Here is a 23,765-nt window from a genome sequence, read left to right as displayed (position 1 = left end):
CAGGCAGGCTACAAGCAGAGAAGCAGAACCTGTAGGTCTATATTAAAGATTTGTGGCAAAGAATTGGATTGCTCCAAGGTGGTGGGCTGAGGGGACTGATAGGTAAGTCACAAACTGCAGAGGAGGCTGGAGCTGCCACAGAAGAAGTCACTTTTCTTCTTCAGCCTTTCAACCAACTGAATCAGATCCACCCAGTTATCTAGAATAATCTCTTTTACTTAAAATCAACTGATTATGGGATTTAATCACATCTACAAGATACCTTCACAGCAGCACCTAGGTTAGTGTTTGACTGAATAACTGGGGACACAGCCTAGCTGAATTGAAACAGGAGGGAAGGGAGGCAGGGCACAACCTTTGAAAGAATGACATAGCCCGAGGACATGACATAAACGGATTAGAACCAAATGGGTCCAAGATGGTGGACAAGTGGACTTCCACTAGACCTTGAGCCTCAGTATACGCTCATTGTAACACATCAGTAAGCTAAATGACAAACCCACAGGTGCCATGACAGTTCCAAGGCCAACCATAAGGATGAAAAAGTGGGCAGTGGCCCAGTTCATGGAAATCCCCGCCCCTTCCCGGAATAGCTGGAATACTCCTCCCACTCATTAGCCTATGAAATTACCCACCCTTATAAAAACTGACAATCCCATACCTTGGTGCCTTTCTCACCTTCTGAGATGGCCCACACTCTGTCTGTGGAGTGTTTCTCACTTCTTACCTATTACTTTGTCTCACTGAATCCTTTCTGCAATGAGACATCAAAAACCTGAGTTTCATTAAGTCCTGAAACCAGGTGTGCCATCTCAGTTGGAAGACTGGGAGTTTGGTCCGGGTTCTAGTCCCGGCCATGTGGGTTCAAGTCCCAGTCTCGGTTTTGGCTGGGTTTGAGTCCCGGCACATGAGTTCAAGTCCCAATTTGGGGTGCACGGTTTCAGAATGACATATAAAACAGACTATCACAGTATTTTGCTATATTCTCAAATTTTCTACAAAGAACATGTGTTGTTATTTGTATAATTTTTTTTTTTAAGCAGTAAGTGACAAAACCACCATGAGATACCACTTTGCACCTACAAGGCTAGTTAAAATAAAAAAGACAAGAGGATGGGCTTCCCTGGTGGCGCAGTGGTTAAGAATCTGCCTGCCAATGCAGGAGACATGGGTTCAAGCCCTGGTCTGGGACGATCCCACATGCCGTGGAGCAACTAAGCCCGTGCGCCACAACTACCGAGCCCGTGCGCCACAACTACCGAGCCTGCGTGCCACAACTACCGAAGCCCGTGCTCCTAAAGCCCGTGCTCTGCAACAAGAGAAGCCACCGCTATGAGAAGCCCGTGCACCACAACAAAGAGTAGCCCCTGCTCACTACAACTCGAGAAAGCCTGCGTGCAGCAACAAAGACCCAACGGAGCCAAAAATAAAAATAAATTTATTTTAAAAAATTATTAAAAGATACATTTCTGCAAGAAGAAAAGTGAATCCAGAGAGAAGATTTGGGAGTAAAGAAGCAAACCCTGACTGGTTCGAGTCCCAGCGCGTAGGTTCAAGTCCCAATCTGGGTTTAAGCTGGGTTCGAGTCCCGGCATGTGGATTCAAGTCCCAATCTGAGGTGCACAGTTTCAGTACCACGCGGCTTACGGGATCTTAGTTTCCCGACCAGGGAATGAACCCAGTCCCCCGGCAGTGAAAGCGCTGAGTCCTAACCACTGGACCACCAGGGAATTCCCAAGTTGTGATTTTTTTAAAAAGCAATAAAATGAGAAAGGAAGGAGAGAGAGCCATGTGCACCTGGGTTAGAGCTGCCTTCTAGCAAAGTCGAGGAGCTGGTGAGTTATCCCCTGTGTCCAGGTTCCCTTTCCCCACCCCTGCCTCCCTGTCATGGGGCTCTTGCCCAGTGCCCACGGTCCCAGAGTCTGCAGGTGTCCTGGAGAAAACCATCTATAAAACTCATCTCAGAATTCTCTCTTCTCATTGATTTTCCCTTTGCTCACTGGCCAAGGTGGTCTAATACCTCCTGCTGCCTACATACCACTGCCAGGAAGAGCTTACAGCTGTGAAAATGAGGGTAGCCTCCCCACCTTGAATTTGCTTTCCCCAGGCAGAGAAAGGGAAAACAAGAAGAAACCTCTGTTTGTTGTGAGAATGAGCCCATTTTACAAATGTGAGGAAACAGAGGCCCAGAAACATGCAGGGATCCACTCAAGGCCATGCAGGTCTTGGATTCCCTCCCTCTGCCCTCTCCCCCAAGCAGATGCCTGAGAAGCAGAGGTGACTGAGTCACAACCAGACTTCCTGGAGAGCTCATTGCCAAATATGTATCAAGGGCTTTAGAAGGGTTGCCACCCTCTGACCTAGCAGTTTCCCATTGAAAACTCCCAGCTAAGCTGCCAGGAGGACAAGGATTTAGGTACCACATGTTAACTGCAGGGTAATACATCTTGGTGAAAACCTGGAAGCACTCCAAATACTCATCACTGAGGGATGGTTAATAATGAGGACATAGCTCCATGATGGGACAATACACAGCTAGTAAAAACGATGTCTTTGAAGAATTTGGGAATGCTAATGGGAAAATGTAAATGAAAAATGGAGAATTTTATGTGATCCTGACAATAAGAAAACAAAAGAAACTATAGTAGCAAACACCTATTGAAGGGACCCCCACTTCTACTCTCCAGCCCCTCTCCCTGACCCTTGACCCTGTTTTATTTTCTTCAAACAATTGTAATAAATCAGTATTTGTCAAATGAGGGAATTCCCTGGTGGTCCAGTGGTTAGGACTCCGAGCTTCCTCTGGAAGGGTCACAGGTTCAGTCTCTGGCGGGGAGCTAAGATCCTGCATGCAGCGTGGTGCAGCCAAAAAAAAAAAAAATTTGTCAAACGAACAAATGACTTTAACAGTGGTCCTCTTTGGGTGGCATTACATACAATTTTAGTTTACTTCTAAATTTTCTATACCTTCCAGGTTTTTACAATGAGTGTACTTTACTTTTACCTTTGGAGGGGGGGCAGTGTTTTTAAAAAACAAGAACAAAAACAAAAGTTAAATCAGAAAAATCAGAGGTTCTGTGAGTTGAACTGTGTGTCATCTCACGTCCCTGGGGGCAACATTATCAAAAGAAACTTTACCCCAAAAATGCCTCTGGAAGGAAATTTCCGGCATTGAGAGGAGAGATGGATTTATTAAAACTGAATTCTTCATCAACCTACAAGCCCGTTAGAGAGTGTCCAAGAGTGGGCCCTCTGCTACGCATTGGTGGACACGAGGCTGGACACATCCTCACACAAGGACCCATCCCAGGCCCCCACAGGCTTTGAGCCCCGGATATGAGTCAAAGACAGTGTTCTGAAGACCCAGACTGGGATGTTGCCTCCACTGCAAGCCCAGTGCTGACTTAGGGCCCCCAGCACTAGCCCAGGCCTGACCCAGGAGCCGCACGTGGGCCAGACCTGCCAAAGTGATGCCCAGTGCTGTCATTCAGGAACACAGCTGCTCGGGACCTGTTCACACCTCATTGGTGTCCACTCAGGGGATGTGCAGAAGCACATCAGGATAGCTCTGCCCTGAATTTCATGTAGATAGCAGAGCAAGGGCAGGAGGGACCTCCCACTGGTGAGCACCCACCTCCTGGAGGTTTGCTCCCAACTCAAAAACATCCAAGGAAACAGCCTGGCTTATGAAACACAGAGGCAGCTTTACATAATCATGAAAAATTACAAGAAAAAGCGCATTCATAAAAATGCGTCTCCAGGGCTTCCCTGGTGGCACAGTGGTTAAGAATCCACCTGCCAATGCACGGGACATGGGTTTGAGCCCTGGTCCAGGAAGATCCCACATGCCACGGAGCAACTAAGCCCGAGCACCACAACTATTGAACCTGTGCTCTAGAGCTCGCGAGCCACAACTACTGAAGCAGGTGCACCTAGAGCCCATGCTCCACGTGAAGAGAAGCCACCGCAATGAGAAGCCCGCGCACCGCAACGAAGAGTACCCCATGCTCGCCACAACTAGAGAAAGCCCGCGCGCAGCAATGAAGACCCAAAGCGGCCATTAATTAATTAATTTAAAAAATTAAAATTAAAAAAATGCATCTCCCAATCTCAACAGTGCTTTTTTCAAGACGGAATTTTGTTTTGCTTTTTTTTTTGGATTATAAAAGTCAACAGTGTTCACTAGCACTAAATTCCAGCCAAAGAGAAATTCGTAAAGTAGAAACCCAAAGTCTCCCTCAGTCCAACCCTCCATGGCTTGAAGTCTGTCCTTGCAGCCTCTGTTCTGCCCAGACACACTTACGAACACACACATGCATGGGTACACACGCATGCACACACACACACATGCGTGTGCACACTTTAATTTATTTTTGACAGAAATAGGATCACACTCTACCTGCTATTCTATACCTTGCTTTACTCTGTTTACACGTCACAGACATCTCCCCACCACAGCTGGACTTTCAGTGCTTCTCTTAGCCCCATGGCGTAACCAGCGAGGCGTTGGACTCAGGTCTGTCCAGGTCTCCCTGATGTTTTTCTCTGGAGAGTTCTCAGAGCCCCAAAACAGAATTGCCTGAGTGTCTTCTTGGAAATGCAGAGTCCCAGGCCCCACCCTAGGGATTCTGATTCAGAAGGTTAGATGTGGTGACCAGGGATTCGTGTGTAGAATAACTGTTTCAGGCAATTCTTATGACTCAGCCAACTAGGGGACTGTCATGTCTGGTGATTGGGACCCTTAGGAGCTACAGTTCCCCACGGGCCCTTCCAATTTCTGTCCGCAAGTCAGAAATGGGGATACTTTAGAGTATCCCCATTTCTCAGGAGGCTTGGTCTTCACACCGATTGGGTGAAATGACCACGTAGGGCCCCACCAGCCCGTGCCTGCTGCCATTGCAGACATGCTTGCCCATGGAACTTCCCTCAACATCATCTCCCAGGCACAGAGTTCCTAGTGGAAGGGCACGAGCACTGTGGAGGTCTTCATGTCCAAGGGTCTAGTTGGGTGCCCAGGTCTGAGCAGCAGGAGGAGCTAGACCTTGGCTCTACAGTGTGCCTTAGCTAAGGCGCCCAGACCTTGTAGGCCAGGGGAGTCGGGGAGCGGGGCAGGAGGAGAAGGCTGTGGTGATGCCAAACTGGGTCTTATTCACCTGGAATCCTGGGATGACAAGAAGCTGCCCCAGGGGTCCCTAGAGCCCCACAATGGGGCAGGTGGAGGGGCATTTTATTCCATCACTGCTGGATCCCCAGAGCCATGGAGAGAACTGTGTCACCATTAGAGACCAGGGTGGGTGCAGAATGGCAAGGATTAGTCCCATTGGGCAGAGGGAGAAACTGAGGTTTGGAACAGGAGAACACTGCTCTAAAGGCCAGAGTTGGAAGGCACAGAGCTTCCAAAGGGTTTCAAAGGTATGTCCTTTCTTATCAGACTGAGGGCAGAGGCACATGTCAGGTCTCTGACATGGCATACCCCTGGGGCTGTCTCACTCCAATCCAGCCCTCAGCCCTTGCCAGCTTTGGACCCAACCTTGGGTGGGCAGGCCTCCGTGGGCTGGGCCAGCAGGACCCAAGTGCTATGAGATGCACTTGGCTTAGGGTCTGGCTGGGCATCTGGGAGCCAGGCTAGCAGAGGAACAGCCAAGGAGCACCCAGAAGTGGGGTGGGGGACTCAGTCACATTCAGTCCATTGTCCCTCATGACCCAGAGCTCTGAGTGTTGGCAAAAGACACAGAGGGGACACAGGCAAGGAAGGCCTGGCCACTTGCCTCCCTCAGCTTGCTCAGGGGCTCAGCATCAGACAGATCTGATGCAGCCCCCTCCTCAGCCACTGATTTGAGGGGATACCTTTCTCTGTCCTCTGTAAAATGGAGCTTCTTCCTGTATAAGACGTGGTAAAGGGTATCAGCCTCCTGGGGCATGTGGGGTGGGTGAACTCCACCGACAACATCTGTGATGACGGTCCCCTCCCTACTCCCACTCGGGGGACCTTCGTCCCCCTGGGGGCCAGGGGACCTGGTAAGAGCAGAGGTGGGTTCTCCTGTCCTTACAGGCCTGGAAACCAAATCTAGTGATCTCCCTAAGAGTCAGCAGTGTTATTAGGCCCTAATAACTTGTGAAGGGTTTGCCTCTAGTAATTTCTCAGTTAACATTAACTGATATTATCATTACTACTAATATGTATTCTCATTTTCATAATCCTCATCCTCCTACAGGCTCCTCAAGCCCTGGGGTCCCTCTCTGGGGCTGGGGCTTGAGGATAGGGCGTGTTTGCTAGGACAGAGCCCCCTGCGCGCACCAGCCCTGTGACCTTAATTGACCTTGCCAGTTTCAGTTTGCTCATTTTTACTAAGGTACAATCAATGAAGCCTCCCCTCTCAGTTTCACTCCAGGGCTTTGTGGAGGAAGGAGAGCGGTCTGCAGTGAAGATGCGATTCAACAGAAGAACCCTGAGCCGGGCCTAGAACCTGCAGTTATTATCACATTATTTGTGTCGGTGGTTAATCCCGGCATGGCAGTGCAGCCTGACTCACAGGAGCCTGGCAGCCCGCAGCTGCCCCGCAGGGAAGGAAAGAGGGACGGAGAGGTTAGGCGGGTGGACAGCATCGGGCTGGGTCCAGAGACTCCCAGGCTCCCGAAGGTCTCGGTTTCCTAACAGCGCCGGAGGGCTGGGGCGGGGCTGCCTCCGCGGGTCCGGGGGCGGGGCGGGGCGGGGCAACCTGGGGTGATGCCGGCGCCCCGCCCCTGCGGGCGGCTCCCGGCACTCTTAACGCCACCCCGCGCTGCGTCCGGCCTTAGCAAGTTGCCGGCAGCTACGCTGCGCTGCGTCTCCGCGTCCTCGGCCTCCCCACCCGCCCGTTCGCCCGGCCGCGCCATGGAGGCATACCATAAGCCAGACCAGCAGAAGCTGCAGGCCCTGAAGGACACAGCCAACCGCCTGCGCATCAGTTCCATCCAGGCCACCACGGCGGCCGGCTCGGGGTGAGTGGGGGCGCAGGGCGAGGGCGCCGGGGCCGCGGGCACGCCGGCTCCGTGTCGCGCTGCACGGTGCCACCACGAGGGAGGCGGCCGGGGGCGCGGTCACATGGCGGAGCGCGCGCCTCGCAGGTCAGCGCCGGAGGAGCCTTCCGCCGCGCCCGCGCTCGGCCCGGCTTCCGCCCGCTGGGGCCCGGCTCCCAGCAGGCCTCAGGCCGGCTCGGCCCCTCATTCCCCGCTGCTCAAAGGCGCAGGGGACGCGCGGCTACGCACTGCGGAGGCTCCTCGCCGGCCGTGCCGGGAAGGCCACCATTAGTGCCCACTCGCCGAGAGACAAGCCCTGTACCGTGCCCTCGGCACGCGCGGCCCCAGGACCCTTTCCTCCCTGGTAACTGGTAACGTTCCACCCACATGTGAGGAAACTGAAGCTCCGAATTTGTCAGTTGCCCGAGGTCGCCCGCGGCGAGATCTGGAATTTGAACCCGTGCTGCCCAACTCGAGAGCGCCTGTTTTAACCCCTCATCTTGCAGAGGAGCCTGGGGGCCCCGGCCTTGTCCCTACCTCAAACTACCCGTCCCCTTCTCCACCTCACATTCCTGTTCAGAGTCACATTCCTGCCACTCTTGGCTTTGGAGCAGGGGTGCTGAGACTCCACGAGTGGAGAGTGAGGAGGAAGGTGGCCACGTGGATGCAGAGCCCTGGCATCCCTTGTGAAGGGAAGGTCTAAGATCTCCTCTGGGGTGGGGGCAGGAGGAGGGGATGGGGTGGAAGAGGGGAGACTTGGAAGGTTAAGAGAACCAAGAACCAAGCCCCAGGGCCTTGGGGTGAACATACAGGGCCAGCCTCCAGGTGCACTTTCCTCAAGTCAGAGGCCCATCCCCCAGCGTTCTTTTGCGTCAGCCCTAATGGCTCAGAAGATGGAGAAAGGCTGTTGCCCATCCCAAGGAGCCTTCTCTGAAGATGGCCAGTTGCAAGGGACAGTAATGATAACTGGCCACTGTGCAGCTGGAGGCATCAGGTGGGGTAGTTGAGAGGGTCAGCTAGTGAGTCGCTTCAGAGCCTGTTTCCCCGCTTTGTAAAATGGGAACAGTAGTAGCGCCTACACACTGAGTGGTTTTCAGGATTCCAGCCCTTTGGGGCGGGACATGAGGCTGCCCAGACAGCGTGTGATGGGTTCATGAAATGATTTTGAAGTCTGGGTGGGGGATGGTTTCCAGAAACCTTCCCAGCCAAGTCTTCTTGCTTCTGGCTGATACCCGATTATGTGGGGTACCCCTTGGCCAGGCAGGGATCTGGCTTACTCTTGGTGCCCTCTCCCCTGCCTGGCACACAGTAGGTCTGCACACCTATATTGCTTGGTAAGTACTACTGGATCCCCTTCCCTTGACCACTTCAGGGGATCATTTGCCCTGCAGAACCTTGTTGAGCCCTGCTGTATGCTAGGAGCTCTCTAGCTAGATTCCTGACGATCTAGCTGGAGGGACACAAAATAGTGTTACACTTCTGAGCATCTTACAGGTCTAGATAAAACCTGTAGACAATTACAGGGATCCTGAGTGGTCAGTAAGTATCCCTGGTGTGACACAGAGCATCCTTTATTGCTAATATTATCTTATGGATTCTGAGAATAACCCTATGAGACAGATGCTGTCATATCACATTTTATAGATGAGGGGAGTGAGGCTAGTGTGTTGAGTGACTTGCCCAAGCTGGTCATTGGTAGCTGTTCCATGCTGTCCAGTGAGGGGCTCCCATTAACCAAGAAGACTTCTTGGGCAGGCAGGCAGCCCCAGGCCAGAATATGGAGAGAAACTAGAAAGGGGAAGATAAGGCACAGTGATAAGGGATCTCAGTCAGTTTGAAGGCACTTGGAAAGAAATGAAATAACATTTACAGCTGGCGGAGGGGGGCTCCCAAAGGGAGAGGGTGTCCAATGGGTCTCCTGGGTCTTTGTTAGATAGTTAAACTCTGATTTCTATGGGGAAAAGATACTGGATTGGCAACTAAGTTACACCCAGGTTTACACTGTAATGCCTTAGGGAGGAACTCACTGAACTCAAAGTGTCCATTTACAAAAAGAAAAAGTGCAAGATACAGTGATTCCTGTTCGTTTTAAGCATGCGTAAAAAGTGCAGGAAAGAAATACTTAGGAAAAAACATGCTGCAAGGCCAAAAAAAAAAAAAAGAAATACTTAGAAAAAACTTAATTTTTCTAAAGGAAGTAACATTACGATTACTACCTCTTTCACAAGAGATTTTGAAAGGCATGTGCCAAGAGCTCTGTGTGCACACAACACACACAAAAAAAAACAGTAAAGGAAGACTTGAACAGGTCTCCAGATGTTGGTTTTGAGGCCGGCTATTCCCTCACAGCAACGCGTGCGGTCCATCAAGTGAAGGCTCAGCTTTGAGGCCCCGGCTCTGTGCAGTCGCGGCCAAAGTGACCATCCTGTCAGGTTGTCTCCTTTCTGGGGGAGCTTACACCCCGGTGGTGAAACAGCACTTAGGCCAAAGTCTTTTCATGGTCACTGCAGAGGCTGGACTGACATTGGATCAGTGAGGACCAGGCCGTGGTGTTCAGGATTCGGTGAAGTCCTGATATCTCGGTAGCTTTCCCCTTCCTGTTCCATCACTGACCAAGTGACAGTGGACGTCACCAGACCCGGGAAGTGAGGACACTGGCCTCTGTGTCCGAGGAGCTGAGGGACAGAGCCTGCACAGAGGGCTCCTTGTGGCAACACCCACAGCTTCTCCAGGTCACCTGCCCCTCCCTCCGCATGCTGGGGGAGCTGTGGCAGCCGTGGCAAGGGTCCAGCTCATCCAGGCTTTAAAAGATAAGACTTGATGGCCTTGTCAGAGGGGCCCTTCCTGCTGAGGCTCATGGTGGAGATTTCTAAGTTCTCACCAAGCGGGCTAGACTGGCATTATCCAAACAGTGCTGAGTGTCATCTGAGGACGCCATCAGAGTCAGGCCCGGGTCTGGAGGTGCAGGCTGTGCCTAGAAGTCCCCGGGACTCTGACCCACAGTGTTGGGGTGGATACTCAGGAACGTAAGGTCTGGCCAGGCCTGGCTGGTGGGCACAGGGAGACGAATCTAACCCTGGCTGTGTTCCGACTGGCTGTGCCCTTGTCAGAAAGACCCTTCCCATCCCAGGGCCTCAGTTTCCCCATCTCTAAAGGAGAAGTTCACAGATAGGTGGTTTTTGAACTGGGTTTCTCCGGGGTGGGGCTGGGGGACCAGAATGAGCAAGCTCTGGGGTCCTGCCACCTCCTGTTGTGGGTTTCATGTCCTGGGGGATTCACGTGACCTTGAAGTGGCTGGAAGTACATCCCTCCCTGCTACCCAGCTCTGGTACTCTGAGAGGCTTTGAGTGCTCTCTCTGGGCAGAAAACTGCTGTCTGGGCCTGCTTCTCCATTCGGGCTGTCTTCACCCCAGCCTGGCCCTGACTGAGGCAAGAGCAAGCCCGTTGAGATTACCCCAGCAGCAGCATTTCCCCACTCTGTGTGAGGACACCCGGCTGTCCCGCAATGACCCTGTTCTTTGCCTCCGAACTCAGCAGTGCTGATGGGCAGTGCTTCCTGAAGCTGGGAACCTGGTGCAGCCACCTGGCTAGGGTCTGAGATGTTCTCCTGTCTTCCCGTGAGCTAGCTGATCACACTGTGGCCCCTGGACCACCAGCTCTGACTCCCCTTGACTTTGCCTCTTGAGGCAGAGGCCTGTTGTCACTAGAGCCCAGTCTCACAAAATCAGGAACTCCCTTATTGCCACAGACTACAGCTACCAGCCCTGGAGGCTGGGTCCTTAGGCAGACTCTGTGCTCCTGCCCTGAACAGTGAGGTGAAGTCCACTCCATGGGGTGGGCTGGTGGGAGCTGGCGATCGCCCCAGCATGTGGGTCTAGCTGGCGGGGGCCTGCACTGTTTGGCCTTCTTGCTCAGAAGTCAGCCTCACGCATGGCCTGGCTGTAATCTCTGAGGGCTGCACAACTGGGTAAGGGAGTATGGCTGCTCAAGTATTTCCTCTACTGGGCTCTGAGCACCTTCTTCCTTTTAAAGATCATCCTTTTATAGCTCTAGTGAGGTATAATTTTCATATCATAACATTCTTAGTGTATGGTCCAGTGGCTTTTAGTAAATTTAGTATAAGTTTTAGTGAATTTACCACTTCCCATTTTAACTCTAATGGATATTTCATATAAATGGAATCCTACAGAAAGAGGTCTTTGGGGGTCTGGCTTTTTTCACTTAGCACAATATTTGGAAGGTCATCATGTTGTAGCGTGAATTAGTACTTCATTTCTTTTTATTGCTGTATAGTCCATTGTTTGGATATACTACATTGTGTTTATCCATTCTTCACTTTCTCTTAGCATTTTGCTTTTCTCCTAGCTCTTCTGATGGTAGACTGTGTGACCTTGGGCAAGGTACTTCCCCCTTCCGTGGACCTTGGTGGTCCCATCCTCAAAATGAGAAGGAGGTTCGACTTTGTATCTGGTATTTTTAGAGCTGATATTTACTGAGCAATTGCCGTTTTCCTATGCACTGTGTCAAACTCTTGACACACAAATACTACCTCATTCAGTCAGATTCTGCTACTGTCTCCATTTTACATTGAGGAAACTGAGGCTCAGAGAGGTCACATCCCTAGAGTCTTGGAGCCAGGATACATCATTTGTTTGTGCACTCTTTGTTCCAGATGCTCTTCAGGCCGGAGGCTACAACAGTGAAAAGGCTCAAACTCCCTGCCCTCCTGGAGCTGGAGTTGCACCTAGGATAGACAGGCAACAAATAGCCACGTAATGTCAGTTGGCGGCAAGTATGAGTAAGGGGAAGAAGGTTTTTTTTGTTTGTTTTTTTAACGCAGTATGCGGGATCTTAGTTCCCCGACCAAGGATTAAACACAAGCCCACTGCAGTGGAAGCGCAGAGTCTTAACCGGTAGACCGCCAGGGAAGTCTTGAAGAAGGTATTTTAGATAGTGTGGTCAGGGAGGGCTTCTCGGAGAGAGTGGTGTGGGGCATAGCTCTGTTTCTTCACAGTCTGAGGTGTGGAGGCAGTCCTTCCAGGCAGGAGCCAGCCCAGGTGGTTCTAGGAACAGGAAGAACAAGGATGGCTTGTGTCCTGGCATCCTGAGATTCTCTTGCCTGAGTATTTTCTTTTTTAATTTTTTTTTTTAATATATAAATTTATTTATTTTATTTATTTATTTTTGGCTGTGTTGGGTCTTCATCGCTGTGCGCGGGGTTTCTCTGGTTGCGGTGAGTGGGGGCTACTCTTTGTTGTGGTGCGTGGGCTTCTCACTGTGGTGGCTTCTCTTGTTGCAGAGAACGGGCTCTAGGCGCGCGGGCTTCAGTAGCTGTGGCTCGAAGGCTCCAGAGCACAGGCTCAGTAGTTGTGGCGCACAGGCTTAGTCGCTCCACGGTATGTGGGATCTTCCCAGACCAGGGATCGAACCCGTGTCCCCGGCATTGGCAGGCGGATTCTTAACCACTAGTTAAGAATGCCACTAGGGAAGTCCCCTGAGTATTTTTTTTTTAATATATACCTAAAAAAGAATATAAATGATGTACATGTTATAAATAACTATCCTGGGTGTACCTACCTCCAGGCTTAAGAACTAGGACGTTATAGTGCTTTAGAACCTGCTGGGTGTCTCTCCCTCCTCACAGAAGGAGGGTTTCCCCCAGAAAGAACTATACACTGAGTTTTGCATTTTATTGTTTTCCTTATAGTCTTATAACGTTTGTGTAAATTCATAAACAGTGTGGTCTTCCCTGCTGTAGAGATCTGTCAGCAGTGTGCTTTGTTCACGTGTTGTATTTGTGAGATCTTGTTGAGGTTGTTGCATAGTATTCCATTATAGAAATATATTGTCATTAAATATCCTCTTTATTTCTTTTTGGCTGCGTTGGGTCTTCGTTGCTGTGCGCGGGCTTTCTCTTGTTGAGGCGAGCGGGGGATACTCTTCGTTGCGGTACGCGGGCTTCTCATTGCGGTGGCTTCTCTTGTTGCGGAGCATGGGCTCTGGGGTGCATGGGCTCTTGAGCGCAGGCTCAGCAGTTGTGGTGCACAGGCGTAGCTGCTCTGTGGCATGTGGGATCTTCCCGGACCAGGGCTCGAACCCGTGTCCCCTGCATTGGCAGGCAGATTCTTAACCACTGCACCACCAGGGAAGTCCCTTTTTTTTCTTTTTTGAAGAGCTAACTCTTGACTTCGATTTTTAAAAATTGCACATTTGCTTCCTATTTCATAAATTTCCATTTTTTATCTTTCTACTGTCTTTGAGCTCACTGTATTTTTTAACGTTTTAGGTTGGACCTTAACTGTTGGTTTTCAACTCATATTTCTTACTTTTTCCTTCGGGGACTTATTTCTTCTTCATAACAGATTATTTTTCTTTGTATTTTTAAGCATGGGAGAGGCTGTTGTAGTGCTCACCTCCCTGGTTCACTTTCTGAGGCCTTGAGGCATGTGTATGGCATGTGTAGGGTGGGAGAAGGGCCGTCTTCCAGCAGCGGGCAGCATTATCTGCTGATAATGGAGAGGAGCCCAGCCAGGGGGTGAGGGACCTTCTCTGCACTTTTTCTGCAGGGAAACCTGTGAGCAAGCAGAGTGAATGCTGAAGGGAAGGGTGGTGGTGGGGACATCTGGAAGAATGTCCTCCCAGAGGTGGGGGGCCTTTGGGAGACTTACCTAGGCCCAGCTGTAAGGCCTCAGCACCACCTTCATAGATTGAACTAATTAGGAGTAAGTGGACAGGTTTTGGAACAAACTTATAACCCCCATGCGTCACAAAGAGTTGCGTAGTGGATAAAGCTCCCTGCAGCCTCCCACCTTGCCCACACCCCTCCCTGCCTCTTGCCAGTTTACATTCATGGGTTTGTCCTGTACAGCACCTTGGGGTGGGCCCCCGCCCACAGTTGTCCCCCCGGGGCAGGCTGGGGTTACAGGAGAATCTCAGGCCCTCAGACCACAGACTCTGTACACTGAAGTTCCTCTAGTAAGCTGCACCTACAAGTAACTGTCTCCTGTGTGTTCCGCAGTTTACGGTTTGCAGAGCGCCATCGCAGTTCTCAGCTCATTTCTTCCCTCCTGCCTGCCCCGTGGTCCGCAGAGGGTCGCGGTCCCAGCCTTCAGATGAGGAGTTGGAGGCCCTGAGAAGTGTGGCATCTGGTCTTCCAGCAGATGGTGGTGGCCGATGGTCACCTGGGCACTTTGAGTTCATTGTCTTAGGGACGCCCCGCCATCCCCACACAGCACCCCATTTACAAGTGAGGAAGCTGAGCCTCAGGGAGGTGAAGCATGTGCTGAAGTCACAGCCTGAGTGGCCCATATCCCCACCTGGGACACCTCTCAGAGGGAGTTCCCTGGAAGCTCTGGGGTGCGGTGGAGCAGACACCTGGCCCCCAAGGATCCCTTATTCTGTATGTTTTTATTTGGCAGGTATGAAGGTAGGGCTAGTAGTGTGTCCAGGATGCAGGCTTTGGAGGAAATATAGGCTCAACCCCCATGGGTCTCGCAAGGAAGGGTTCAAATCGACTACTTTTCAACTTCTGGTGTCTCTTCGTGGGTGACCTCCCTCCCACCACGTCAGCTTTGCCCGGGCCAGGCACACCTCCACCATGTGCAAAGAGTGCTTGTGTCACAGCCCTTTCTCCCGGAAGCCCCTTCCTGGGAACCGCCAGGTGCGCAGGGCAGGCCAGGCTCCCGTCCCTGTCTGCCTTCTTTCTCTTGGAGCAGTCTGGCCTGCTCTCCACCCACATCCTTCCCCCACTGTTCTCCTAACAGGGTCATGACTTTTGGAAGAGGGTTCCTCAGGGATGGGGCTGCCCTAGGAGGGGAAGGGCAGGAGGTCAGCCTGGCTGGTGTTGACGGGGGTGTCCTCCAGCTGAATTCTGCGCTAGCGACAAGGGAGTTGGGTTCCTGCCAGGCGGGGAAAGGTTTCTCGTTCACATTTCCTCACCTCCCTCTTTCAGGTCTAGTGTCTTTCCCCATGACCAGGAGTTCGTAGAAATGGTTAAGTATAAGACGATTGTGTGCTGGGGATGTGGGTACTAAACCAGCATGGACAGTTCCGGATTTCTCTACTAATGTGTCTGCTCTGGGAGTGACTCACCCCTAACCCGTGGTGGGAGCCGGCTGGCAGGGAGGAGGGAGGCCCACTGAACTCCAGGTGGTGCATGTGCCCTTGGGTTTGGCAGTGGGCATGTTTTAGTGTGAAGGGCCTCAGAGCAGCGGCAGAAGGCTGCGCTGAGCTGGCTGAGCTGCATGGAGGGAGCGGCTGGGAGGCACGTGCCCTGAGGCTGACATTGTAATCAAACTGCGGACCAGAGAGCTTCAGGAATCACAGCTGTCCTGCCGGGAACTCCAGTCTCCACTCCTGGGCGCTGGGGCTGAATCAATCAAGTGGGTCCTAAGAAACCTGAATATGTCACATCTCTAAGACATAATCCTTGTACGTTCTCCGGTTAAGTCCTTTGCCCAGTAGCCATTCAAATAACTGTGCAGCAAATAGAACAAGAGCCTGAAAAAGGGAGACCGTTGAGCCCACCGCCCCAGGCCTGGAAGGGCAGGCGCTTGCTGCTGTCAGCGCCAGCCCAGCCCTGTCTCAGGCAGAAGGAGTTTTTATTTTTTCCAGGACTGTAGCCTTAGTAGAAGATAAGACATTGCGTTGCCTGTTAAATTCTGTGCAGAAACTTGGTTTCTGGTGGCTATACCAGCCCTCAGAATGCCCATTAAAAGCCTGCCGAGCAGCCCAGTGACGCTCTTGGAGAGCCCGAAGGCCCAGTTTTCAGACTACCAACCCTGCGGGTGGAGGCTGCTGGGAGCCTTCGTCCGTTAGCCCCTGCCCAGGGCCGTAGGAGGCCCAGCACCCCTGGGGGCCTGGGACGCCAAGTTGCCCCGACAAGTGGGCAGAGTCCTGGGCAGTCCCACTGGGACTTAGCTAACTGTTCATAGAGGGGCCACCGCAGTCTCCTGGACCCCTCCTCCTTTCTTACTCTAGTCCAGCCCCAGAATTCTTCAATTACCGTGACTCTGAGGGTCCAGACTGTTGGCCCCTGGGAGGGTGCAACCCCCATGCTGCCAGCAGTGCCTCCTTGAGACCCCCATGTAACCCTCCCAGGAGGGAGGAGCACGTGGCTCTCTGACAAGCCAAGCCCGTGACTCCTTGGGACCTGCACCCCCAGGTCCCTGTCTGTGGGTGTGAAATAAGCCCTGTAGATCAGGGGTTCAGGGCTGTGATGTATGCGTTTGTCTCTCTCCTGGGCCACAGCCACCCCACGTCATGCTGCAGCGCCGCCGAGATCATGGCTGTCCTCTTCTTCCACACCATGCGCTACAAGGCCATGGATCCCCAGAGCCCTCACAACGACCGCTTTGTGCTCTCCAAGGTAGGAGGCCAGCCCTCTGTCCTTCACCTGGGGCTGGGTGGGCCCTGAAATGGTAAGAAGGGGACCTACCTCCCTGGTGTGAACCCAGCCCCTCACCACTCTTCTCCACCTGCTCCGCCCGGCCCCTCCCTCAGTGTCTTGCTCTGTGCTGACCCAGCTGGTAAACTTAACCCCAAGCTAAGGAATAAACAACCGAATTAGTAGGGGATAATGGAAATGGTCTGGGTGTTCCACCCATGTTTGGTGTTGACAGGCAGGACTGGAGTCCAGGTCGGGGGTATAGCTTTGTGGCTTTCTACACGCGTCTCTGCTGTGCCAGTACCCAGGCCATGCTCGCTCCCTCAAGAGTGGTGATGCCCTGCAGTAGGGTTTGGGATGGGGCGCACTGACCACCTCCCCCCGCCGCCCCGCTTGAGAACCATAGCCACAAACTATGCCATGAAACCCCGAAATCCACCTGTACCCAGGCCTGGCTCCATGGCCTCTGGTCTCTCGGGGTAGGCATGAGAGCTAGAAGTCTGTCCAAGTCCACTCACATGCCAGAACCCAGGGATTAGGGCGGCCGGCTGCCTGCTGGGGTTTTGGCCTCAGTCCTCACAGCTGCGCTCCCCCTGCACCTGTCCTAGGGCCTGCTCCGCCTTGGCTGTGGGAGCCTTGGGCTGGAGAGGGATGAAAGGAGGGAAGGTAGCCTTCACTTGCTTCCTTTCCTGAAAGGGATACCCAGGCCGGTAGGTTCGGTTTGGCCAGGCCCTGGGTTTCGGGGCGTGGTGGGAACAGCTCCTCATCTGACCCATCCCCCCACCGTCCATCCCCTGCAGGGCCACGCAGCGCCCATCCTGTATGCCGTCTGGGCTGAAGCCGGCTTCCTGCCCGAGGCAGAGCTGCTGAACCTGAGGAAGATCAGCTCTGACTTGGACGGGCACCCTGTCCCGGTAAGTGCACCCCACCAGGAGCCTCTCCAGGCCTCTGCTTCCACTTCCTGTTTCTCAAGGCATGCGGGAAGGGGGCAGGGCACCCACTGAGGAGCTGAGGGTGTTGGAGGGCAGAGGAGGGCATTAAAGGGAGGAAGAAGCAGGGGTTTGGGGGCACGCTGTTTACCCCAAGCTTGTGCTGAAAGGTGAGACTTTTAAGGCCCCAGCCCAGGGCATTCTGGGTCAACTGCGGGGAGGGCCTCTCCCCAGGCACCAAACACCGGCTTCCCTTCCCTGCTGGGCCTCCCTGGCCACTTAGACACAGCTTGGGCGAAGAGGTTCACCAGGGATTCTCTAAGGGGGTCACAGCAGGATGCTGGTGACACCCACGGAAGCGGCCCGGTGTGCTCCTCGGGCTGCTGCAAACGTTTGGAGTTCATGGGGTTACCATGGAAACTGTGACGCCCCATCTGGGCACCCACTAAGGCCAAATACTTCAGTTTTGTCATGAATTCTCCCAACCACTGTGTGAGGTGAATAATGTGGGCTCTGTTTACAGGTGAAGGAACCAAGGCCCAAAGAGATTCAGTCCGTGGCCTGAGGTCACACAGCTCCCCATGGGCCGAGCTGGTATTTGAACCACACCCACAATTACTGCTGTAGGGGAATAATGAGAAGTCACACACTGCCTTCTGCAGACCTGCCTGCACCCCGGGTATGGGTGGGGTGTGGCTTCGAGGCTCCCAAGGCCACAGGGCTAGAATCCTGGGAGGCACTTCTGGGAAACATTGCCTGTGGTAACTGTAGCCCTCTGTCATGACAGAAACAAGCTTTCACCGACGTGGCCACGGGCTCCCTGGGCCAAGGCCTTGGGGCCGCTTGCGGGATGGCCTACACCGGCAAATACTTGGACAAAGCCAGGTAACACTCCCACTCCCCATCCCCACCCACGATGGTTTTGGGAGGGGTCCTGGTGGCCCAGCTTTACTCGCTGGCCCCAAGCACCTCCTGGCCTGCCCAGGGCGGAGTAGGAACTGAGTAACTAACCGTGCATGTGTGGCATGAGGCTGGTACCAGGACCAGCTCCCTTTTCAGATGAGGAAATAGGCTCAAAGGAGTGAAGGGACCTGCCCAGAGTCCCTGGATAGTGACTGGTAGGGCCAGGCTTGCGTACAGAGCCACATGCTCTTTGGCCAGAGCGCTTTGGCTCATGAGTTCCCGTGTTCCCCCCAAGCCTGGCACCTGGACCCTGGAAGTCTTAGGTGGGCCCACCTCTCAATGCCTGACTAGGTGCCGAGAACCCAGGCCTGAGCCACTCGCCTTTACCTCGGGAAAGGAGAAAATGGGGTGTTCCGGGGGTGTTTCTGGGCCTCCCTGACCCCCACGTGTCAGCCAGGGAAGAGATGAACCCTGGAGAGAGTGGCCTGTGGAGGGTGAGCAGCCTGGTCAGAGAGGTTTGCTGCGGCAGCACCAGGCAGCTTGGGAGAGAAGCCCCTCGAGGCAGGTTTCAGCTGCAAGGCCGTCCGCCGTGGCCTGCAGACAGGTGTCTGTTGCGGAGGGGAGGGGTGTCGGCTGCAGGCTGTCCGAGTGGTTTCTTCACTCCTTTACCGTTTAAGGCCCTGTGCTCTGTGCTTTATAGGGTTTCACCTTGATGAGGTGATAAGGTGCGTACAGCTGCCCCTCTCACAGGTGGGGAAACTGAGGTAAGGTGTTTGCCTTATGGTGGAGGCAGGATGTGAACCCAGGGTGTGCATCTGGAGTCCATATTCAGGGTCCCCAGGCTGCTCTGAGGGGCCTGAGGGAAGCACAGCAGGCTCGGGGAGCTCTGTGGGCGGGAAGCTTCCCAGAGGAGAGGCCGAGGGAGTCTGGCCTGCAGGCGGCAGGTGGCTACAGGAAGCCTGACTGGATGCTCCACCCCAGTGAGCACCTACTGTGTGCAGGGCAAGCTCCTGAGACAGCTCTCCAGGAGGTGGGCTGGGGCTGCGAGGCCTTCCAGACTCAGGCCAGTGTTACCTGACGGCATAGCCTCCCGGGCTGGCCTCTGGGGCCAGGCTCAGCTACACCCAGAAGTGATTCACTGTGCAGTGAAGAAAGTCACAAAGAATGGGATGTGTGTTTAAGAGTATTTTATTTGGCATAGAACCAGAGCTGTGAGTTAATTATTCTCTACAGTTGCTTGAAATAATTCCTCGTGAAGGGTCGTTTCCTGACCCTAACATAATGGGAAAAGCCAGTGTAGGGAGATAGCGTTTAGCTGGGTTCTCAGTGGCCAGGGTTAGCTAAGGCTGAGGGGTTAAGGGAATTACCAGGCTGCGCCAGCTGCCAGAGGTCCTGGATCCAGCCTCCAGTCAGGTCTGTCCAGCCATCAACCAGGGAGCACACATCCAATTGGGTCTCTTCCATTTCTCTTTTCTTTTTTTTTTTTTTGGTTGCACTACATGGCTTATGGGATCTTAGTTCCCCAACCAGGGATCGAACCTGGGGCCCCGGCAGCGAGAGCACTGAGTCCTAACCACTGGACCTCCAGGGAATTCCCCATTTCTCTTTTAAATAATTTTTTTATTATAAAATACATACTAATCTAAAATACAGGAATGCATTAAAAAGAAACGAGGGACTTCCCTGACGGTCCAGTAGTTAAGACTGAGCTTCCACTGCAGGGGGCATGGGTTCACTCTCTGGTCGGGGAATGAAGATCCTGCATACTGCGAGGTGTGGCCAAAAAAAAAAAAAAGAAACTTCTTCCTTATTCTTAACCACCTCTCCCCCATTTCAGTCTCACTTAACAGTGTATCCTATTTCCTCCATGTTATTGTGAGAAAAAACTTAATGGATTTATAATCCTAGTATTTATACAATTTTACATGCTTTTTAGAAAAATCTGAACACTTTCTCACACCCTGTCAAGAGCTAGTGTTTGTTTATTTTATTTTTATTTTTGGCTGTGTTGGGTCTTCATTGCTGTGCGTGGGCTTTTCTCTAGTTGCGGCAAGTGGGAACTACTCTTTGTTGCGGTGCACGGGCTTCTCATTGCGGTGGCTTCTCTTGTTGCAGAGCACGCGCTCTAGGTGCGCGGGCTTCAGTAGTTGTGGCACTCGGGCTCAGTAGTTATGGCACACGGGCTCAGTAGTTGTGGCTTCCCGGCTCTAGAGCGCAGGCTCAATAGTTGTGGTGCACGGGCTTAGTTCCTCCACGGCATGTGGGATCTTCCCGGACCAGGGCTGGAACCCGTGTCCCCTGCATTGGCAGGCGGATTCTTAACCACTGTGCCACCAGGGAAGTCCAAGAGCTAGGTTTAATGACTGGATACTGTTCTGTTTTATGGGGATGCTGTAACACGTTTAGACCGTCATCTGTTGTTGGATATTTGAGGTGGTTTCCCAACTCCTGCAGCAAATGTTGGCCCTCTCGTTAGGGTCTCTTCTCTTCATGGTAATTCAGGACTGTGGGCATTTGTAGCCCTACCCTGAATCTAACAGCTTCAGGAAATATGCGGCCTCAGGGTTAGCCCTGGCTTCTGCAGGGCCCCCTTTCCTGTTCACAAGCACCCCCAGTGTCTCCCCACACCGCCCTCCTGACTTGAGTCTGAGGCTATGCTGGAACTCCACGCTTGGCCCCAGTTCAGGTTCCTTGGAAGTGGGTGTGGGGTTGGGAAGGCAGCCAGTCTGCTTCCCTGGAATCCCTTTTTGGGGAAGTCGAGTTCCCTACAGGTTTCTCTGGCTTAGCCCCATCAGGCTGGTCATTTTCGGGAGCTGCTGTGCCAGACCCCACCCCTGCAGTGTCCTTGGGCCCCCCCTTGCAGCATGCAAGACCCAGCTTCAGATAAGCCTCTGTGACTGGGACCTTCTGCTCCTTGTGGGGGAACCAGTGGCCTGGCCTGCTGGAGGCCGCAGAAGCGAAGGTGCGGGCCTGGCGTGGCAAGGGGAGGATGCAGGAGCCCTCCCTGACCTGGAGGCCTGCAGGGGTGCTGAGTCATGCTGGCAGCACCACAGCCGTCCCCACCTCTCTTCAGCTCCCCCTGCCTTGGCCCTGTAGCAGGGAGGCCTGGAGGCCCAACCCACTCAGCAACAGGGCGGCTGCATCCCTCCGAGCCATCCAGGCACCAGCCTCGCTCCCTGGGGTCACGCATCTGGACGCTGGGCGGGGGAAAGGGGGTCTCGGCATCCTGCTGCCCCTACCCCTGTGTGCAATCCTAGTCAGCAAGGAGTGGACAGTCTGGGCTGGGCAGTCAGGCCTGTGTTTGAATCCTCGCTCAGCTGCTCCCCAACTGAATGATCTTCAGGCAGGTGCCTTGACCTTTGAGCCTGTTTCCTTGTCTGTATGTTTTCTTGGGAATAACAACTGCACTTACCTTCTTTGAGAGAGTTACTCAGTGCTAAGCAGAGTTGGGGGGCTGGGGGTTGGGGTCAAGGTCCCTGAACTGGTCTCCCTGCCTCCAGCCTCACCCCTTGGCTCCACCCTCCCCAGCCAGGGAAGGTTCTGTTTCTGGGTAATTTATCCCAACTTTATTGCTCTTTTTACCGTGTCACACTGCCTTTGGAACAATCATGGCTGCCTGTTTTGAGGGCAGGAGATAGACCCTGGGGTGGAGAAAGCCTAGGCCCAGCTCTAGTCTTGGGTAAGAACCAGCCCCAGAAGTTTGGGAGGAGACCATCCTTTGAGGCACCTGCCCACACCGTGATCCCGGCCTTCAAGCCCCCTCGTGCGTGCTCATCTTCACCTGAAGCCTCCCTCTAGGGTGCATCACAGATGGCCTCCCTGGCCCAGCTCCTCTGAGCAGAAAGGTGCTCTGTCTCTCTGGCCCACTTAGCGAGTCCCAGGGCTCCCCCAGCAGTCCTGGTTCACGGTGGGGTGGAGAGAGGTGGGTGCGCCCCGGCAGCGGGCGGCTCAGGGCCCCCCGCCCAGCGTGAGTAGTTAACCCCCGTGAACCTCACCATTTTCTTCATGCCCTAACCACGCTGCTGTCTGGAGCTGTTTCTTGGCAGCTGGTACTACTTTCTGGAGCTCCTGACAGCTTCCTTCACAGCCCCTTCCTCACTGGGTGTGGACTTGGGGTGGGCACAGCTGTTGCACTTCCCAGAGGGAAAGGCCAGGGGCACGTGGGCCAGGCAGGGGGGCTGGTCTCTAACCCACCCCCCCTCCCCCCCACAGCTACCGTGTCTACTGCCTGCTGGGAGACGGGGAGCTGTCAGAGGGCTCCGTGTGGGAGGCCATGGCCTTTGCGGCCATCTACAAGCTGGACAACCTCGTCGCCGTTCTTGACATCAACCGCCTGGGCCAGAGCGACCCCACCCCACTGCAGCATCAGATGGACGTCTACCAGAAGCGCTGCGAGTCCTTCGGGTACGTACGAGGCTGTGGCCTGAGCACCCTCATAGCAAAGGATACCTCTGTACCAAAAGCTTTGCAGATGCAGGGGCTGAAGCCAGAGGTTAAGCCCCATCAGAAGAAGGTCTCCCTTCAGGGTCTGACTCACAGGGCATTTGGCCGCCCTGGCCAGTGCCATGGATCTGTGGGCTGAGGCCCAGCTCTGAGCAAGTTCCTTTATTTGCACGTTGGGTGGTGTGATGGCTCTCAGAGCTTCCACATAACGTGATCTCACACATCCTCACCTTGTTCTTGGGTGAGGAGGCAGGAGGTGCACGGTGTGGACCAGGCTCGCTCAGTACGTTAGGCCACTGGTTACCTCCTGTGACAGGAGGAGGAACAGGCCTCTCATAGGGAAACGGGAGATAGGATTTCCAGATTTCCCCCATGGGCCTTGGATGGTTGTGAATTCAGAGTCACGTGTTACAAAGCAGGGAGGTGCATCTGGGCGGGTGTCAGCCAGAGAGGGCCTCACTTTGATTTCCCTCCCCTACCCCAAATACAAGTTCTGCAGTTGGGCTCTGAGGGCCCAGGGCCTTCAAGGCCACCCTTCATAGATGAGCTGATGACCAGGGAAAGTTGAGTTGGAGCTGCAGTACCTGATCACACAGCAGACACGGGGCTGTTATCTGAGTGACCTTACAGAGGGAGAAAATGAAGAGAAGAAAGATTCTCTGTTGGACAGGGCAAGAAACAGCCACAACATGCCTCAGGGACAGACCTCCTCAAGGCCACATCGGGCTGGGGACTTGGAGTATAACCCCGGCAGCATCCTTGGGTCTGTGTCCATAACCTTGTGGCTACGAAGCCAGATTCCTTAAGTCCTGGCTTTATCACTTAACTTGCTTTGCGGCCTTGGGCAGATTACTCCACCTTCAGTATGTCAGTTTACATGTCTGTAAAATGGGGACAACAACAGGTTTTTGTTGGTTTTTAATAATTTGCTTTTATTCTTTTTTTTTTAATTTATTTTATTTATTTATGTTTGGCTACGTTGGGTGTTGCTGTGCGTGGGCTTTCTCTAGTTGCGGTGAGCGGGGGCCACTCTTTGTTGCAGTGCGCGGGCTTCTCATTGCGGTGGCTTCTCCTGTTGGGAGCACAGGCTCTAGGCACGTGGGCTT

The 23,765-nt window shown here is 53.5% G+C and overlaps 1 protein-coding gene across 1 annotated transcript in view; it reads left to right on the top strand.

Annotated features, from left to right (window-relative positions):
- Positions 1-6,793: 6,793 nt before the first annotated feature.
- TKT (transketolase) overlaps positions 6,794-23,765 on the top strand; it is a 26,937-nt gene continuing 9,965 nt past the window's right edge. Inside the window, exons 1-5 of the mRNA XM_022572863.2 lie at positions 6,794-6,981; positions 16,249-16,366; positions 17,185-17,298; positions 18,101-18,198; positions 22,429-22,620. Of these exons, the coding sequence (XP_022428571.1) occupies positions 6,875-6,981; positions 16,249-16,366; positions 17,185-17,298; positions 18,101-18,198; positions 22,429-22,620 (629 nt within the window). The 5' untranslated portion in view covers positions 6,794-6,874. The remainder of the gene's footprint in view (positions 6,982-16,248; positions 16,367-17,184; positions 17,299-18,100; positions 18,199-22,428; positions 22,621-23,765) is intronic.

The sequence above is a fragment of the Delphinapterus leucas genome, chromosome 10 (genome assembly GCF_059928025.1).
Source record: "Delphinapterus leucas isolate spDelLeu-1000000601 "Yukka" chromosome 10, BTC_Dleu_Yukka2, whole genome shotgun sequence".
Taxonomy (NCBI): domain Eukaryota; kingdom Metazoa; phylum Chordata; class Mammalia; order Artiodactyla; family Monodontidae; genus Delphinapterus; species Delphinapterus leucas.
The sequence above is the reverse complement of the archived record's forward strand: the minus strand, read 5'-3'. Positions and strand labels throughout refer to the sequence as shown.